The sequence below is a fragment of the Diospyros lotus genome, chromosome 4 (genome assembly GCF_014633365.1).
Source record: "Diospyros lotus cultivar Yz01 chromosome 4, ASM1463336v1, whole genome shotgun sequence".
Taxonomy (NCBI): Eukaryota; Viridiplantae; Streptophyta; class Magnoliopsida; order Ericales; family Ebenaceae; genus Diospyros; species Diospyros lotus.
In genome coordinates, this window is record NC_068341.1 from 42,578,777 (window position 1) to 42,596,562 (window position 17,786).

General features: G+C 41.2%; 1 protein-coding gene across 12 annotated transcripts in view; it reads right to left on the reverse strand.

The window, feature by feature from the left end:
- LOC127799249 (uncharacterized) overlaps positions 1-17,786 on the reverse strand; it is an 83,641-nt gene that overhangs the window by 8,363 nt on the left and 57,492 nt on the right. Inside the window, exon 11 of one of the 12 annotated variants that reach the window (XM_052333103.1) lies at positions 1,005-1,082. The exons of the other annotated variants lie outside the window; for them this stretch is intronic. Within the exon in view, the coding sequence (XP_052189063.1) occupies positions 1,005-1,082 (78 nt within the window). The remainder of the gene's footprint in view (positions 1-1,004; positions 1,083-17,786) is intronic. 12 annotated transcript variants of the gene reach the window in all.

Here is a 17,786-nt window from a genome sequence, read left to right on the forward strand (position 1 = left end):
TTTCCATAAGCAACACCTTGAAATTTTCCTAGGAATGTATAATTCATCCAACATCCCTCGCACCAATCAGTAAATTCTAATTTAGTAAATTAATCCAACCCTGTTTAGACACTTGAAAGATTGTTTGGAACTCAAACTTACACTCCATTCCAATTTCGAAGCAGGCTATGTTGGGACAGCAAGTTTAAAAGGAAAACCAAGTGCACAAGGCTCCCAATTTTTTCTTCTAGTTTCCCATCAACTGCTTGAAGTTCCTTACTTTATTACAGTCTAATAAACCGTTTCCACTGGGCCAAGGCAATTGAGTTTAGTTGCGTAATGGGCCAGACAAGGTGGTTCATCTTATTGGGTTAACTTAATGAATGACTGGTCTAAATTCCGCACACAACTAACAAATGAGAAATTAAAACAATGGACTAAATTTAGTTGTCAATGAGAAATTAATAGAGGAAAGATCTGGTTGTGAATTAAATGAGTTCAAGTTCCCTTACGATTTCAAGTAGTAGGGTTGTGGAATCAGGACCCTAGAGGAAAGGTCTGACACATGGTAAACCCAAGCACTATGAATGAGCAAGCTCTTGAGCAACCAAAATAAGGGTTTACTTAATGACTTGGCTAAATTCCGCGCACAACTAAACAAATGAGAAATTAAAACAATGGACTAAATTTAGTTGTCAATGAGAAATTAATAGAGGAAAAATCTGGTTGTGAATTAAATGAGTTCAAGTTCCCTTACGATTTCTCGTAGTAGGGTTGCAGGATCAGGACCCTAGAGGAAATGTCTGACACGTAGTAAACCCAAGCACTATGAATGAGCAAGCTCTTGAGCAGCCAAAATAAGGGCTAAACCTCCATGTCTTATGTTTACCTGAAATATTCTAATTTTTAGGCATGCAAATTGAAAAACACAAATCCTTCAAAAATTCACCCACAAATAATCTGAGTAACTAAGTAATGAACTGTAAAGACATATAGAAGAAAGGAAGAAAAAACAGCCAGCTGACCTTTGTTAGTTCCATAGCATGCAGAATCTTTCTCTGTACATTCTCACCTTCTGCAAGTCGATTGGATTTTATGTATATCTGATATAAGTTCAGTATTAGGATCCATAGAAGTGTGAACAGGCTTGTCGCACAAGAACAACATTGTTAAGAAAATACCTTACACTAACAAACAGCAATACCAAGGAAATATCAAGTAATCTCAATATACAAGAAATACTTCGAAGGTCTTAGATCCTTAGTAACAAATTGTGAACATAGAAAAAATTTTGGCTTGTCATGTCTTTAGTGTTAAATTGTTAACTACCATCTGACCTAAAAGTTTAAGCAATTAGATAGAGGGCTGATTTTGTCTTTTATATTATAATTTTTACTCCCAACACACCTCTCACATGTGGCTAGACTTCACTTCATAACTGGTCCAAACAGATGCAACTAATGAAATATTGGGTTAGTGGTAAGGTTTGAACTCAAGACCTTCACCTGCTCTAATACCATGTTAAATTGTTAACCACCATCTGATCTAAAAGATTAAACTGTTATTGGGTTATTATCATTTTTACTCTCAACATTTAGCAACATTAGTTGTAATTACAATACCATCACATACACTAATAACCAATACTACCATATACAGAATGACAACAGAGGACATGATTGATCAACATTGCATATCTAAAGACCAAATCTATAATACAGTATTACTAAACTTGCCAAGGCAAGCCTACTTGATTCCACATAATGATTTCTAGTCTCCAAAAAAGTCTAGACTCCCCAGTCTCATACCTCAAAGCTCACTCCGTGTAAACCTCTTTGTGAAGACTGCCAAGCAAGAAGGCATTCTTGACATCACATAGAAAAAACGGCTGATAAAACACAGCAGCTACTTAATCAATAAAGTCTCAAATCTTAGTATGGCCCTTGGTCACTAAATGAGCTTTTAATATGGCCACCACACCATCTAGATAGCCTTTCTTTATGGAGCCATCAACATGTATCTATATACTTGTCCTAAGAAAGAGATATAAGAGCCCAAAGAGAAAACATCACCTCTTTCTTAGTAGTTTTCCACATAAAGTGTAATAAAGCTTCAACCATAATATAAAGGAGTAATGCAATGAGGACGAAGAAAATCATAGGATGTAAAATTTGTGATTGAATAGGAAATACAAGGAGGTTAACCTTTCCTAAAACCAATAAGAAGATCTAACTTGGTGAGCTAGATTTGAAATAAAGTAGACGTCACAACCCAATCTCAAATCGGTAATTTACTAGAGAGGTCTTTGTATACTACTCGGGCCCATGAACCCAAGAATGATTTTCAACTAGCATTTTTGGATAAGGATCTATGGTATTACAAGTGGTATCAAAGCCAACCTACAACACCTCGTGCCCATGTTGAGATATGCTAGTGCTTCTCATGGGGCTAGCATAGTTGCAGCTTGCTACATCCCAAGTATCGATTTGAGTCATAAGGCTTGCAGTGCCTTCCCCAGCATATGACCCGTGTGCTTGAAGTGCTTTTTTGTAAGTAATGTTTACCCTCAAGTCCTTGTGTGATATTCCTACCTAGGAGGTAACATTCCCAAGTATTGACCTACATCACAAGGATTGTGGCACCATCCCAACCTATGACCAGTGTATGTGAGTGCTTCTCAGCAAGACTTTCCCTTAAGAGACTTTCAAGTCCTTGTGTGATATTCCCACCTAGGAGGGTGTATTCTTTCTTGCTTTGCTTCCATAGTCCACTATGAAACCAAACAACTTATAGTTGAATGCCCCTTGTTGGCAGTCAACTCCCCTCCAGCGGTCGACTCTTCTAGCCTCTAGCCAAACTCTCAAAGTCAATTGGACATCAATTGTCCTACTGCAATCATATTCCAGTTGACTACTACCTTCTACCTGTCATTCTTTACTATTAAACCTATACTCAGTTCTCATCCCCCATAACACAAACTGATATCACAAGGGAAAATAAAACATGGATTTAAGCATAAGCATAAACATCTTCCACTATTCACAGTTAACATCAATATGTGAGCATTATACATTGTCAGATCTCTGATCTAACGTCGAATTCTCACTGCCCGGTGTGATCAAAGAAAATTCAGTAAAGAGATGGGAGAAACAAAGAGGGAAAAGAGAGAGAAACAAGGAGACAGAGAAAGATGAGGGAGAAATTCAGATTGAATTTGATTGAATCTCTAGATGCCTCTAGGCTGATGGGGATCAGGCCTTTATATAATGAGTCCCCGCGCCTCAAATCCCACCAAAACTGAAAAAATACAATTGCATATAGCCATCTCTAGGTACAATTCATAACATCTATAACTACCCTCACGTGCAAGCCACCCAAACAGTTAGAACATGACAAATTCCCCCCTGCTTGAAAAATGTCTAGTCCTCAAGAAATGCTCAATAGGTTGGCAGCTTGTGGAAACTGTCTTGAGTACATCAGGCAAATATTCCCAGGTATTATTATCATATTGAAGGTTGGACCACTTTATCAATACTTGTATGATAGGGGCTCCTTGTTTGTATATGACTCTCTAGTTCGATACAACGCTTGGCTCTGCAGTAACATCAACTTCCTTACTGATCTTGGGTAAAATAGGGTTTACCAGCTGTGCTCCCATTGATCTCTTGAGCAAAGAGACATGGAAGATGGGATGAATCCTTGAATCTTCTAGTAATCGAAGCTTATGATGTTCCCAAAACCAAAATACAAAAGAAATACTAGCACCCCTTGTTTGATAAGAAAATTCACCACAAACAAAAAAATACCAGTTTTGATTCACCACACTCTAAGATAGAAGAAGGAAGAGTGATAAGAATCAAGTAAATTCCCCACTAAACAAATGAATTGCTTAGATAAGAATTAGGGTAAAATGTTATCTGCACTTTCTTGATAAAAAAATGTTCAACCCAAAACATTACAAGATCACACATATAAATACTACTTGTGAAGCTTAGGAAATAAACTTAGCTTTTAATATTTATAAAACCACTTAATTAAATTCATAGACTATACATCTATATATATATACAAATACAATGGGCCATGGGATCTATCATAGGATTAACCCTAGACTATAACCATATAACTCAACACTCCACCTCAAGCTAGAGCATATATATCATATGCACCAATCTTGCTACAAATATACTCAATTCGAGGACATCTGAGAGACTTAGTGAAGACATCTGCTAACTGATCATTAGAATTAACAAAATCTGTGGTAATACAGCCAGATAAAATCTTCTCTCGGATGAAGTGACAATCTATCTCGATATGTTTGGTCCTCTCATGAAAGACTGGATTGGAAGCAATATGTAATATAGCTTGATTGTCACAAATTAATCTCATCTGTGATATCTCCCCAAACTTGAGCTCCTGAAGCAATTGTTTTAACCAGATAAATTCACATGTTACCAAGGCCATAGCACGATATTCTGCTTCGGCACTCAACCCAGCAACAACCTCCTGCTTCTTACTTTTCCAAAATACTAGGTTACCTCCAACCAGAACACAATATCCTGAAGTAGACCGTCTATCAGAAGGAGAACCTGCCCAATCAGCATCAGAATATCTGACTACTTGAGTATGACCTATGTCCTCGTACAATAGTCCTCTACCTAATATACCTGAGAATCCGGACTACCACATCCCAGTGGCTATCACAAGGAGACTGTAAAAACTGACTGACAACACTGACTGAGAAAGAAATATTTGGGCGAGTGATAGTGAGATAATTAAGTTTTCTGACTAGCCTGCGGTATCTTCCAGGATCAACAAGAGGCCCCCCTGTCCTGGTAAGAGCTTTACATTAGGGTCCATAGGAGAATCTATAGGTTTACAATCAAGCATCTCAGTTTCTTCCAGAATGTCTAACACATACTTCTGTTGAGAGATAACAATACCAGAACTGGGCTGAGCAACTTCTATGCCAAGAAAGTATTTAAGTAACCCCAAGTCCTTAGTCTGAAAATGTTGGAAAAGATGTTTCTTCAACTGAATAATACTATCCTGATCATCACCGGTAATAACAATATCATCCACATAGACAACCAAGTATATACACCTCCCCTGTGATGTGTGTTTATAAAAAACTGAATGATCAGACTCACTACGAGTCATACCAAAGTCTTGAATGACAGCACTGAAACAACCAAACCAGGCTCGAGGAGACTGCTTCAACCCATATAGTGGGCGACGGAGTTTACAAACCTGCCCAGACTCCCCCTGAGCAACAAACCCAGGAGGTTGCTCCATATAAATCGCCTCCTGAAGCTCACCATGTAAGAAGGCATTCTTAATGTCCAGTTGATACAACGGCCAGTGGCGCATAGCTACTATAGAGAGAAACAAACGCATAGAGGACATCTTAGCAACAGGGGAAAAAGTGCTACCATAGTCAAGGCCATAAACCTGAATATACCCTTTGGCAACCAAACGAGCCTTGAGGCGATCAACCTGCCCATCAGGACCCACCTTGACAATATAGATCCACCAACAGCCTAGATCCACCGACAGCCGACAAGAGATTTCCCTGGGGGTAAAGGAACCAAATCCCAAGTACCATTGGAATGCAAAGCAATCATCTCATCCACCATTGCTTGTCGCCACCCCGGATCAGAAAGTGCCTCAATAACAGTCTTAGGTACTAAAACAAAGGATAAGGAAGACACAAAAGCACAAAAAGGAGATGAGAGACGGCGATAGCTAAGAAAATTATAAATGGGGTGAAGATTGCGAGAAGAACGGGTACATTTCCGAAGGGCAATGGGAAGCAGATCCTCAGAAGGCAAGACCACGGCAGGGGGAGAGACTAGAGCAGGATGTGAGGCAGCAGGAGTCGCTGAAGTAGTAGGAGATGCGGGAGAAGGCGCAAGAACAACATCTCCACCGAGAGGAGACCGAGGCTGATGACGCCGATGATAAACCTGCAATGGGGTAGAAGAAGGAACAGGGAGAATAGGAGCAAGAGGACTCGCGAGAAGAGGATGGCCTGAGAAATGGGTTGACACTCAGAATGAGGTGAAGAGTAGAAAGGAGACGACTCAAAGAAGGTAACATCCGTTGAAAGAAAATAACGGCGGGTGTCAAGAGAATAACACCGATAACCCTTCTAAAGGCAAGAGTAACCAAGAAAAATGCACTTGATGGACCGAGCAGACAATTTATCTTGACTAGGAGACAGGTTATGGACAAAACAGGTGCAACCAAAGACACGGGGAGGAAGAATATATAATGGTTGATCAGGAAACAAGAGAGAGTGAGGAATCTGGTGCTGAAGAACCGATGAGGGCATCCTATTAATGAGATAGCAAGCAGCAAGGATAGCTTCAGCCCAAAAGCGAAAGGGGACATGATGATGTAGAATAAGAGTGCGAGCAGTTTCAATCAAATGTCTGTTTTTACGCTCAACAACCCCATTCTGCTGTGGTGTATATGCACAAGACGACTGATGCAAGATCCCCTGAGAAGACATAAAGGTAATAAAGGGAATAGAAAAATACTCAGAGGCATTGTCAATGCACAATACTTGGACAGAGGTATGAAATTGCGTTTTGATTTCAGCACAAAAGGATTCAAAAATTGAGAATAACTCAGAACGATTTTTCATTAAATATAACCATGTGCAACGAAAATAATCGTCGATAAACGTTACAAAATATTGAAAACCCAAAACAGACACGATATGACTAGGACCCCAGACATCGGAATGAACTAAAGCAAACGGGGACACAGCCCGATTATTGACACGCTTTGGAAAAGAAGTGCGAGACTATTTTCCAAATTGACAAGACTCACAATGAAAAGACGACAAACTAGATAAACTGGGGATCATCTTCTGAAACTTAGCCAAACTAGGATGTCCCAAATGATTGTGGAGAAGAGTAGGAGACTCAGTCACCGAGCAAGCAATAGGCGATGCAAGAATGTTGAGATGATAGAGACCCTGCGACTCACATCCGACGCTAATCATCTGTCCCGTACCGCGATCCTGGATAGTAACAGAATGATCATCAAAGGTGATAGAACAATTTAAGGCACGCATAAGTTTACTAACAGAGACAAGATTAAAGGGACAATGAGGAAGATAAAGGATAGAATCTAAAGGCAGAGAAGGTAAGGGTTTGGCAGTGCCAATAGCTTTAGCAACCGCTTTGGACCCATTAGCTAATGTTACAGAAGGTAAAGAAATAGAATTAGTAAAATGAGATAACAAATGGGGATTACAAGAGATATGGTTAAAAGCACCTGAGTCCAGGACCCATGGTCCCAAAGAGGATGACTGAGCGAGACAGGCAGTGGAATCACCAGAGAGGGCGACAGAAGCAACTGTGAATGAGGTTTGTTGGGACGTCTTGTACTTGAGATACTCATCATAGTCAGCCCCAATAAGAAGGACAGATTGCGGTGGATGACCATCAAAGGACTCAGATCGAGAACTATCAGAATGAGCAACATTAACACGAGGAGGGCAGTCATGCAACTTATAACACTGTTCCTTAGTATGCCCCCACTTGTGACAATAGTTACACTTGGGGCGTTTGCCCCGATTACCACGATCTCCTCCCTGTTCGCCACTACTCTGAACCTGTGAAGCCATGACTGAATGATCACCTGCAAAAGAGGGCGGCACCGTAGGAACAAATGAAACCCGGAGAAGACGAGAATACACTTCATCCATAGTAGGTACAGTAAGACTAGCAAGAATTTGATCATGAACAGGAGCAAGCTCAGGACCAATGGCAACAAGAGTACACACCATGAAGAACTCATCCCACTGAGCTAGATCCTCTGCAGTAGTCTTACCAGCAGGTAACAAGGAGTTAAATTCAGCTTTAATAGAGACCATCCGACCAAGAAAATCAGGAAGAGTCAAACCCTGTTGTCATAAACTGAGCAAATTAGACACCACTGAATACAGGTGTTGAATGTCATTAATGTATAACGCCTTAACCTGAGCTCACAATTCACAGCACGTGGTATAGTTAGTATAGATCGGATGAAAAAAGGGATAAATTGACTGCCACAGGAGACTGCACAACAGAGCATCAGCTCTCTGCCACTCAGGTTTGTTTGTGGTCACATTCTTGGCCTTGGTAGTTAGATGATCTTGTAAGCCTTGACCCATACACCATAGTTCAACCGCCTTGGACCAAGAGATATAATTGGAACTACCCATCAACTTCTCAGTAGCAATGGCTGGAGAGGGAGACAAAATACCAGAAAATGAGCCAGATTTACTAGTACCAGCCATGTTGGATAAAAGGAGCCCTACAAGATCAACAGATCTAAAACAAAAGGGTTAAATAAGCCAAAAAATAAAGGCTGGATGATCCAGCACAGAGAACAGGCACGCTGGAGCGACGGCAAATGGCGGATGCCCGTGACTGACGGCTGCGGATGGCAACGGATGGCGACGAAACCACCGCGGCTGGGATGGACTGAAGGAGGCGAGTCCAATGGTGAAGACGGCGTTGCGATCGGAGCACTGGTGAGAGAGATCGGAGCAAAAACGTCTCCATGAACAGTGCGAGAGAGGCGGTGCATGGCGGCGGCAATAGCGACGATCCTCCGGGGGTCAACAGATCGAAGGCCGACGAACGCAACGGCGGTGGTGGTGTGCGCGATCGGTGGCCGGACGGTGAAGACCCGCAACTGACCAGTAGCGCGCGCAGTGGAAACGCAGTGGGCAGCGAAGGCGGTGGCACGGCAAGCTGCGGTGGTCGGTAGCGACGCGACCGACGGTGTTCGTCGGTGATGTGGGCGGCGGCAGCTAGGGTTTGTATTAAAAACTAGGGTTTGTATTTTGGCTCTGATACCATGTGAAGCTTAGGAAATAAACTTAGCTTTTAATATGTATAAAACCACTTAATTAAATTCATAGACTATACATCTATATATATATACAAATACAATGGGCCATGGACTCTATCATAGGATTAACCCTAGACTATAACCATATAACTCAACACTAGTCTTGGAACATCCTTCCAAGCATGGGTGACATAATAATTAAAGCAAAAATGTAAATTCAAATGTGGAAGACATAATAATAATAATAATAATAATAATAATAATAATAATAATAATAATAATAATAATAAAGTTCAAAATCAAGGTCATAAATGTTTGGTGAACAAATATTCAAAAAATGCCCAAAAATCCGTAATTCCCGCTCCACCCATTGAGTACTGACCACTAAACTTGAAACGGTCATAAAATATAGCTGGAAAATTGAAATGGGGCCCATCAATATAGAAAGTTGTAGTTGAGATCTTGAATTTTCCGTTGACATATGGCACGCCTTTTAATTCCAAGCCATTCAAAAGTTATAGGATTCCAAAATTACCCCTTTGATCAATTTCGTGACTGACCTTCCAAGCAAGTGAGCAATGTGATTAATTTAGACTTTAACTCCTTCACTTTGAACTCTAACTCCTCCAAATGAGCTGGAGTCTTCCCAATAAATAACTCAAGTTCATTTTAGAATTGTTTAGCCCTTAAACGAATAATTGATCCAAGACTTGGAATTACATGCTCTTGGACAACCCTTGTCTTTGCATCTTTATCGTTCACATTAGCTTATAAGCCACATTTCCCACCTTAGCCAGTATAGGAAATCGTTCGTAGTACCTTGGACTCAACTTAGTCACCTACCCTTGTGCGATAGCCTTAAGATGAGCAGGCCTGAGTTTCAGGTAGACTTCCTCCCCTACGGTGAACTCCCTTTCACTTCTTCTTCGATCCGCAAATTGCTTCATGCGATTTTGAGCCATGGCCAATGTCACACACGGGCGATATTCTTCCTAATTTTCTTTCATTTGCATTATGTTATTGCTTGCTTTAGATTCTGTTACTGCTTTTGTTTTAATTTCCAGTTGTAATAGTTTGTTAGAGAGAATATTCCAAAAGAAGCCCATGTGTAAGGGCTAAAATAGGACAAAATGGTTGTTATAACCGTTTAGGGAAGGAATCCTCTGGGCTACATCCATGTGCAGAGGCCTATATATCCTCCTTAGACCCTTGGGTCCGTTAACGAGAATATCAACAGAGTTTGGATTTCTCTCTCTATATATATTCTTCTGTTCTCCCTTGCTATTTCTCTCTTTCTTTCTCTCTACACCCACTTCACTACTGCTATTGCTAATTAACTCTAAATCAGCTAGCCAACTCGAGTCACCAGCCGTGATAGCCAACTCTTTCTTTAGTCGTTGTAGGACCCGTTGCCTCTATTGCAGGTAAGACTCCACTGTAGCTACTGTAGTATGCTCCCCCATTGCAGGAAGTAGTGGGGGTCTATAGCCAAATAAAGGTTCAAATGGGGACCTTTTGAGCGCTGATGGCTGGAATTGTACCACCATTGTGCAAGTGATATCCATTTGTGCCAGCTCTTGGGGTGTAGGAAGCATAGGCATTGTAGGTAATTCTCTACACACTGATTCACCCTAGAGGTCTACCCATTCGTCTGGGGATGGTAGGTTGTGGACATTTTGAGTTTAATTCCCAATGACTACATCAACTCCTGCCAGAACAAGCTAGTAAATATCTTATCTCTATCAGAGATTATAGATTGGGGAATCCCATGTAACTTCACCACTTGATCCAAAAAATTCCTTGCCACTTCCTATGCAATATAGGGGTGACTTCACCACACTTACAAAAGGGGTGATTCGATATCCTGGCTTCCCATTGGGGTCCAATATTAGTTGTTCCAGTAACTCCTTAATTTTCTCATCTCCTTCATAACTGGTCACCACCTCCTGATACCAATCAGGAGTTATGACTGTAATAGCGGCTAAGGATCCTTCTTCGTGGCATCTGGACAGAGCATCAACTATCACATTCTCTCTTCCCTTCTTATACTGTATGATATAATCCAAGCCCATTAGTTTAGCCATTCCCTTCCTTTGTAAGTGCGTATGAAGTCTCTGTTGTAGCAAGAATTTTAGGCTCTCATGATCCGTCCTAATTATGAATTTACTCCCCTCCAAGTAGTGTCTCCATTTCTCCATAGCCATTAAGACAGCTAATAGCTCTTTCTCATAAATACCCAACCCCAAGTGCCTAGGGGATAAGGCTTAGCTGAGGTACGCCCAAGGTCTTCCCTCTTGCATCAGCATCACCCCAACCCCAATATTGCAGGCATCAGTCTCCAAGGTGAAGGGTTTACCAAAATCCAATAATCCCATCACCGGTGCCTTGTTCATAGCCTCCTTCAACTGTAAAAAAGTTGTTTTTGCTTCAAGACCCCATTTAAACCCATCCTTCTTCAACCCCTCGAGGTAGCTCAAGCGGTCGACTGCGTGGGATTTAGGTGCTAGGTATGCCAAGGTTGCATGTTCGAATCCTGTGCAGCGCAGTAGGTATCGCATATGCTATAGGGGGGCCACGGGCATAGGTCTTCGACACAGATTTACCTAGCCCGGCTTGACTGCTCGCTTGGGTTGGTGCCCATATAGGGGAAAAGGTGTCGGTCTCTACCAAAGGCTTATGTATCGGGCTTCCTTTGATTCCTACATTTAAAAAAAAAAAAAAAAAAAACATTCTTCTTCAAAAATTTCGTCAAAGGCCTACTTATGATTCCATAATGTTTCATAAACCTTCTGTAGTACTCTATCAACCCCAAAAATCCCCTCAATGCCTTTATGTTAGTAGGTCTCAGCCATGCCACCATTACTACCACCTTCCTTGGGTCGATGCTCACCCCAGCACCAGAAATAACATACCAATGTATTCCACTTGTCTTTAACCGAACGCACATTTCGACCTCTTAATATACAATTGGTTAGACTTGAGAATCTCAAATGTAGCCCTTAGGTGATCTAGGTGTTGGTTAAAGGTTTGACTGTATACGCGTATGTCATCAAAGAAAACCAAGATAAATTGGCATAGGAATGGCTCAAAGACTCAGTTCATTAGGGATTGAAATGTGGTAGGGGCATTTGTGAGCCCGAATGGCATCACCAAGAACTCATAATGGCCATGACGGGTTTGAAAGCGGTTTTGGGGACGTCATTTGGGTTCATTCGAATTTGATGATCGCCTGAACGTAGGTCTAACTTGGAAAAAATTGTGGCATTCCTTAACTCATCTAGCAAATCTTCAATGATTGGTATGGGAAACTTGTCTTTAATGGTCAGGGTGTTGAGTTGACCGTAGTTAACATAGAAACACCATGATCCATCCTTTTTCTTGACAAGTAGGACGGGGGATGCATAGGGGCTTTGGTTGGGTCTAATTAAGGATTTGTGCAACATTTCCTTAACCATCTTTTTGATCTCTGTCTTTTGGTTTGGGGGATAACGGTAGGATCTAACGTTGATGGGCTCTGAGTTGGGTTTAAGGTTGATGGAATGATCGAAAGATCGATTAGGTGGCAAGGAGTTAGGTTCTACAAAGAGGTCCTCAAATTCAGCCAAGAGCATATTAAGTAGGTGTAATTGGTGTACCTCCAAGTTGTTCAAAGTCCGGGTGTTGATAACCAGCTGTAACTCCCCTTCCTGCTCCATAATCTCCTCTGTCACCTCCATAGTCTAGATGGAGAATAGTTGGGCAACTTGGGCCCATTTGTTCTTGAACATCTTTTGAAGCTTCTTTCTCGTGATCATCTTACAAGTCCCAGTCTCCCTACTGCTAGTAAGTGTCAACTTCTTACCCTTCTTCTCAAACGTCACTTCCATCCGTTAAAATCAAAATTTATTGGACTCACATGTTTCATCCAATCCACCCCCAGCACTACATCACAACCCCCTAGTTTAAGAAGCCTCGGATCAGCTTCAAACAACTCCCCTTGCATCTCCCCAGCAAAAACTTGCACAAGCTGAATTACTCAACACCTTATTGCCATTAGCCACAGTGACTGTCAATGGCTGAGTTCCCGTGAGTCTACAATTTGATTTCTTAGCCATATTTTCATTCAAGAAAGTGTGGGTACTCCCATTATCAATCAAAATCATAAGGCTATACTCCTGCACTTTCCCTTCAACCTTGATAATCTTATTGTTGGCTAAGCCTTTGAGAGCATGTAGGGAGATCTCCCCCCATTGTCCTCCCATTCCAATTCCATTGTGTCATGTACCTAGGGTTTAGCCTAGGGTTCGGATTGGAAATATCCGAGGGAATTAGGACCAATAACAGAAGGATTGGAGGGAGAATTGGACAAAAATGGGGAAGTTAATAAACAGAAATGAGGAGAGTTGCAAACAAAGCAAAGAAAGGGAAAGATTAGAGAGATAGCAAAGGGAAACAGGAGAGAATTGGTGAGAGGGAAAGTTGAATTCAATTATCATTCAAAACATACCATTCTCTAACTACCTTATCCTATTTATAAGCTTTACCAAGGAAGGTACTAACAGCTACAAAATAAGAGTACAACTAAAAGAGAAATACATGTAATTCATATTACTAATCTATCCTTGGGGTTCTTGGGGTCATGACAACTCCCCCCTCCTTGAAAGAGTTCTTGTCCCCAAGAACTTATAGCGATTGGCCATAGCTCTCATCTAATCCCAGCTTTCTCTCTCTGTTTTATTCTTCTTTCTTTCTTTCTCCTCCTAGACCTCTTCCTCTGTGCTCTTAGGTTCGCATGAGCAATTCCAAGCATAAGTTGATCCAAAACTTCACTAGAAGTAACCTTATTGAGTTTGAGCCAAATATAACTACCTATTGCAATAGTTAGATCAAGATTGGACTCCCATTTAAGAACATGATCAACCACTCCTTGACTATCATAGTTGATAGTTGAAACCTACAAGTGATGATCAGTTTGAAGTTCACACATCTGACCAGTTACCGCAAGAAAAGCTAGTAATGGAACTCAATCTCTGTTTACATATGTTCCCCTCATCTCATCATCTTCAATGTTGGTTGTTTTGAGCCCAGAGGATTGTCTAACGAAATGCTCAATTGCAATAGGAAAATGTTGAACAGGCAGACTGTCTTCCTCTAGTCTTAGGACCTCATCATCCTTGTAAGCAGTTTCCTTAGAGCCAATATAAGACGGCTCCAATTTAGATTACCCAATTAGAACTTCTTTGACTGCTTGTGGAGTAGCAAAGACTTGATCCAACCAAGAATTGTTGTCAGAGGCATCACCAATATCAACTTTGACCTGCTTCATGACTGGGACATCTAATGAATCAATGTTGTGTTCCAAATCCAATTGGTCCTCAGTTTTCAGTAAGTTCGGAAGCTAATCCGATATAGCATCTGCTTCCTTTAAACCAAACTCGCCTGAGTCCCATTCAAATCTGAAATCGCCAGGGTTAAGGAATTGGCCTAGATCACCTGAACTCGCCTGATGCAATCGTTTATTGTACTCACCTTGGTCAGTTGCTACACCTTTGGTTAGCAATCCTGAATCCACTTCTGTCACAGTCAGAAATCGGCTAGCTTGGCTTCAACGGATCTGCTAATAGAGTTCACCTAGCTTGTCAGAAATCACAACTAACAATCGTTGGCCTGTTCCGCCAATCTCTTCAAGTCGCCTCTGTATCCGCTTCACTAATTCGCCATTATAACCCTCCAGGATCAAGTTGGAATCACTAATCACGCTCACCTACCAACACCGAGGCCAATTGAAATTGTCGAAACTCCTGAATTCGCTAGAATCTCCTAAAATCATTGCTCAATTGGTTCTGCACCCAATTGTCGAACTCTGCGTGTCCCAACCTGCTACTAAGATCGCCAGAACTATCTTTGGAACCGCCTGGCCTACTTGTCTTCAAGACTCGGAGGGAGAATTACTTGCTCGCTCATATCTGTCGAGTCACCGAGATCTATAACTCAACCGCTTCCACTACGAATCCCCTGAACTTGCTTCCAATGATCGATTGGCTCTACTTCGAATCTAGCTTGATTACTTCTGAATCAATCGGACACTATTGAATTTTTGAACTTACACCCAAGGAACAACTACTCTGATACCAATTGCCATGTATCTAGAGTTTAGCCTAGGGTTTGGATTGGAAATCGAAAGAATCCGAGGGAATTAGGACCAATAACAGAAGGATTGGAGAGAGAATTGGACAAAAATAGGGAAGATAATAGACATAAATGAGGTAGAGTTGCAGACAGAGCAGAGAAAGGAGAGGTTAGAGAGATCTCAAAGGAAACGAGAGAGAATTGAAGAGAGGGAAAATTGAATTCAATTATCATTCAAAACATACCATTCTCTAACTACCTTATCCTATTTATAGGCTTTACCAAGGAAGGTACTAAAGCTACAAAAAAGAGTACAACTAAAAGAGAAATACATGTAATTCATATTACTATCAACTGAAAAAATGAATGGTCTTTTAATCTTTTTCAATCAAGAAGCACACGAGTACAATAAATAAGAATCATCTTCCTGCTAATTTTAGGAAGATTCTAACTGCTATACAAGAACCTATTTTTAGAAACTATAAATAAAGAAACAAAAGGCTATATACAGATTTACATTCCTACTTTAGATGATCCTATCCTAGGCACAAGATCAACTAAGAATAGAAAGATATAAGAGACTAATTGATTGACTAAAAGAACAGCCAATCGTAATCCTTAGATATCGGCTGAATTAGGAAGCTTCCATTCCTTGCTGCTGCCTTGCATTAAATACTCACTAACAATTACTAATCTATCCTTGGGGATTCTTGGGGTCGTGACACATCGGTTCTTCTATTTCCTCCTCTTCTACCAAAATAGCATCCTTCCCTTCAAGCAAGAGCAATTGCCTCTTGCATTGGTGTCCAGGAAAGTACTGGTCTCCACATTTGAAACACAGCTCTGCCTGCCTTCTCTGTTCAATCATCCTCCCACCCTGCACTGCCATAGGTTTAGCAGGGGTGGAAATCATCACCCTTTTGACCCCTAGTTCATTCTAATCATTTCCTTGTCATACCCCTTATTTGCTTATGATGTAGTACCAATGATCATTCCCCTCGACTGTTGTCTCTGTTTCTTTATTATTGCTTCCACCATTAACTCCTTTAGCCTAGCACTCTCGCTGCTTGTTCCACCACTCCCCTTGTAGCATCTTCACCATGGATCTAAGTTCCTCACTCAACCCACTCACGAAGCTGGAACAAAGTATGCCTCAAAGAGGTGGGGTTGAGATTGAGCACGAGGGACTTCAGTTCCTCAAATCAAACTTGGTACGATTGTACTCCTCATTCTTGCTTAAGTTTGTTAAATTCTTCTACTACATCCATCCTATTTCTGTCCTCAAATCTTTCATACAACTTTTTGCAAATTCTTCCCATACACTCCCCCCTTACCTTCAAACAGCCTTGATACAAGGCATCCCTAGCATCATTAAAATAGGCAGCCGCCAGAGCCACCCGGTGTCTTTTTGGCACATTATACCAATTGAACATCCGTTCACACCTCCTTACCCATCATCGTGGATTAACCCCATCAAACATAGGGATCTCTAATTTAGGCATCAAAAACCCCAGCTGGTTTGGAACAGTTGATCCCTTTCGCCATCGTTCCACCACATTCTCCTCTACTTCTGTTGGATCCACCTCAATTTCTGAGGGACCAGCATTCGCATTACCTACTCCATGTCCAGTTAAGATTGGTTTTGTCCTCTCTCTAGGAGGAAAATCGGGAGAGATTCTTACCTAATTCTGTCAAGTAAACATCACCATGAAACTCTAAAGCTGATCCCGAATCTAGGTTCCCACCTCCTCCCTAATCTGTGAGATCGCTCCATCTAATCTTCTTTCCAAGCCTTCCATGGAATTATCCATTTTCCTATCCATCGCCATGATTGCTTCATGGTTCTTGATTGATCCGATCTCCAACAATTCCACTCAAGCTTAAAGATCCAAGACAGTTGAATTGAACTATTGTAGTTGTGACTCTGAATTCTTCATCCCCGTTCCCTCCGGCATTGAAACTCTAAAACCAATTCTCATTGGCTAGGTCAAGCTTTGATACCAAATTTGTCAAATTTTTGATATGACGTCAAATTCTCACTGATTAGTGTGATCAGAGAAAATTCAGTAAAGGGATGGGAGAAACAAAGAGGAAAAAGAGAGAGAAACAAGGAGAGAGAGAGAGAACGATGAGGGGGAAATTCAGATTGAATTTTATTGAATTTTTCAATGCCTCTAGGCTGATGGGGATCAAACCTTTATATATTGAGTCCCCATGCCTCAAATCCCCACCAAAACTGAAAAAATTCTATTGCATGTAGCCATCTCTAGGTACAATTCATAACATCTATAACTACCCTCACGTGTAAGCCACCCAAGCCGTTAGAACGTGACATACATTATGTTCCAAAAAATGCATACATAGGTTACACATCTTTTCATCTAACCCCAGGTTGGTGTTCTTCCCCATCCCTTGCATGGTCTTATAATATTAAGATGCAAAGCATGAGATTATATTCTCTATAAAGGCTTGGGATGGTATGATATGCCATTCGCACACTCAATAAACATCATACATCCTATGAAGGCAGCCCCTATGGTTTCAAAACTCGTTCATCAGGTGCCACCCTAGGGTTCAAGACCCCTTTTCTCCTATTGGCATCATTTCATCCCGTAGTTCAAGGGCCTTAAGCATGCCCTTGGCTAACATTCATTACCTATGCACAAGGGTCATCACATCATTTATGGCTTTAAAGCCACTAGTTAATACAAGCCACACATTAGCTTTCTCCAAGTAGTATGTCCACACACATTTTAATCATGCATCCCATTTCACACCCCAATTTTGGCAATACGAACGATCGTGGTCCCCATTTGAAACTTAGAATTTGACGCCTATCATCCATC